This window comes from Penaeus vannamei, chromosome 26 (genome assembly GCF_042767895.1).
Source record: "Penaeus vannamei isolate JL-2024 chromosome 26, ASM4276789v1, whole genome shotgun sequence".
NCBI classification, from domain to species: Eukaryota; Metazoa; Arthropoda; class Malacostraca; order Decapoda; family Penaeidae; genus Penaeus; species Penaeus vannamei.
In genome coordinates this window covers 27,097,989-27,100,488 of record NC_091574.1, presented here as the reverse complement: position 1 = coordinate 27,100,488, position 2,500 = coordinate 27,097,989, and the positions used below count along the sequence as shown (strand labels likewise).

General features: G+C 46.8%; 1 protein-coding gene across 1 annotated transcript in view; it reads right to left on the bottom strand.

The window, feature by feature from the left end:
* Window positions 1-2,500, bottom strand: part of LOC138866538 (DNA-binding protein D-ETS-3-like) — an 11,976-nt gene that overhangs the window by 6,085 nt on the left and 3,391 nt on the right. Inside the window, exon 2 of the mRNA XM_070139611.1 lies at window positions 2,362-2,470. Within this exon, the coding sequence (XP_069995712.1) occupies window positions 2,362-2,470 (109 nt within the window). The remainder of the gene's footprint in view (window positions 1-2,361; window positions 2,471-2,500) is intronic.

The following is a 2,500-nucleotide window of genomic DNA, read 5'->3' as shown; positions in this document are numbered from 1 at the left end:
CCCTCCCTCCCTCCTTCCCCCCCCTCTCTCTACCTCTCTCTCCCCTACTTCTTCTTCATTCGCCTAATCTCCCTTTGCTTATCAACGCCATTTCCTGTCCCCATATCTCCGCGCAATGACTATAAGCATTCCTTCTCCTAAATCTTAATCTTGGGGTATTTGCTTTAGGGTTCCTGCTGTTGACTTCCATATTTAGATATTGGAGGCTCGGTGTCTCTTGTTCCGTTTGTTTTATTTTCGTTTGTTTATTTGAAGCTGTCTGTTTGTCGGTATGTCGGTTTGTTTGTCTATCTCTCATTCTCTCTGTCTGTTTGTTTGTCTGTGTCTCTGTCTCTCTGTCTCTATCTCTCTCTCTTCTCTTTCTGCTTTCTCTGTCTGTCTGTCTGTCTGTCTGTCTGTCTGTCTGTCTGTCTGTCTCTCTCTCTCTCTCTCTCTCTCTCTCTCTCTCTCTCTCTCTCTCTCTCTCTCTCTCTCTCTCTCTCTCTCTCTCTCTCTCTCTGTTGACTTCCATATTTAGAAATTGGAGGCTCGGTGTCTCTTGTTCTGTTTCGTTTGTTTATTCGAAGTTGTCTGTTTGTCGGTATGTCGGTTTGTTTGTCTATCTCTCTCTGTCTCTATCTCTGTCTCTTCTCTTTCCTCTTTCTCTGTCTGTCTGTCTGTCTGTCTGTCTGTCTGTCTGTCTGTCTGTCTCTCTCTCTCTCTCTCTCTCTCTCTCTCTCTCTCTCTCTCTCTCTCTCTCTGTGTGTGTGTGTGTGTGTGTGTGTGCGTGTGTGTGTACGTTTGTACATACGTATGTATGCATGTATATTTTTATATCATATCTTTTCTATTTTCCATTTCCTTTAATTCTTGTTCCAGTTCCATTTCTTATTTTTTCACTTTTAGATTTTTATTCTATTTTCTTCATGGCAGTGCAGTTTTTCGCAGTTTTCTTTTACATCTCATCCTCCACTTTCCCCTCACACCTCATCCTCCAGTTTCAACCTCAAACCTCATCCTCCAGTTTCACCTCATCCTCCACTTTCCTCTCACACCTCATCCTCCACTTTCCCCTCACACCTCATCCTCGGTTTCCTCACACTCATCCTCGTTCCCCTCACACCTCATCAACTTCAGTTTCCCCTCACACCTCATCCTTCCCACTTTCCCCTCTGCCACATCCTCCCTTTCCCCTCACACTCCTCATCCTCCCCTTTCACACACCTCATCCTCCGCTTTCCCCTCACACCTCATCCTCCACTTTCCCCTCACACCTCATCCTCCACTTTCCGCTCACACCTCATCCTCCACTTTCCCCTCATCCTCCACTTTCCCCTCACACCTCATCCTCCACTTTCCCCTCATCCTCCACTTTCCCCTCACACCTCATCCTCCACTTTCCCCTCACACCTCATCCTCCAGTTTCTCTTCGCCATTTCTCCATTCCCTCCTTCTTATCATGGTCTTATCTTCTTAAGACATGCCTTATCCTTCCCTCTTCTATTCACCCATTTATCTTTCTTCCTCTGTTCTCTCTTCTCTCTCATTAGTTGCTCCTTTCTCCCCTCGATTTCCTCTGGCTAATTACGTTTCAGATGCTCACACATACACACACATACACACACATACGCACACACACACACACACACACACACGAGCACAGACAAACATGCAGACAAATAAACAAACAAACATACATACACATACGAACACACGAACATACAGACAGACCAATAAACATACAGACAAACCAGCAAACACACATACAAACAAACACAAAAACTTAGAAACACACACACAAACAAACACCTAAACAAACAAACACACACACAAACCAACCACTCGCCCACACGCCTCAAACAATCACGCAAAACAAACACACAAAACAAACAAACACACACACAAACCACCCACTCATGCATACAAGCAAACACACACAAACACCCCACTCGCCCACACGCCACAAACAAACACACACAAACCACCCTCTCGCCCACACGCCACAAACAAACACAAACCATACTCATGCATACAAACAAACACACACACAAACCACCCTCTCGCCCACATACAAACAATACACACAAACCACCCTCTAAATACATACAAACAAACACAAACCACCCACTCGCCCACACGCCACAAACAAACACACACACAAACCACCCTCTCGCCCACACGCCACAAACAAACACAAACCACCTTCTCGCCCACACGCCACAAACAAACACACACACAAACCACCCACTCGCCCACACGCCACAAACAAACACACACACAAACCACCCACTCGCCCCCTCCCACCCACACCAAAACCCCCAAACCAACTACCACACGCACCACGCACCAACCCCGCTATAACGACCACTGCGAAGACCTCACCTGCAACCTTCTGCATGATGCCCTTTTCGTAGTAATAACGAAGCGACCGACTTAGTTTATCGTAGTTCATTGCAGGTCGGTTCTTCTGGATGCCCCAACGACGCGCCACCTGTGGGGGGAGGGGGGTAGTTAGCGGGGG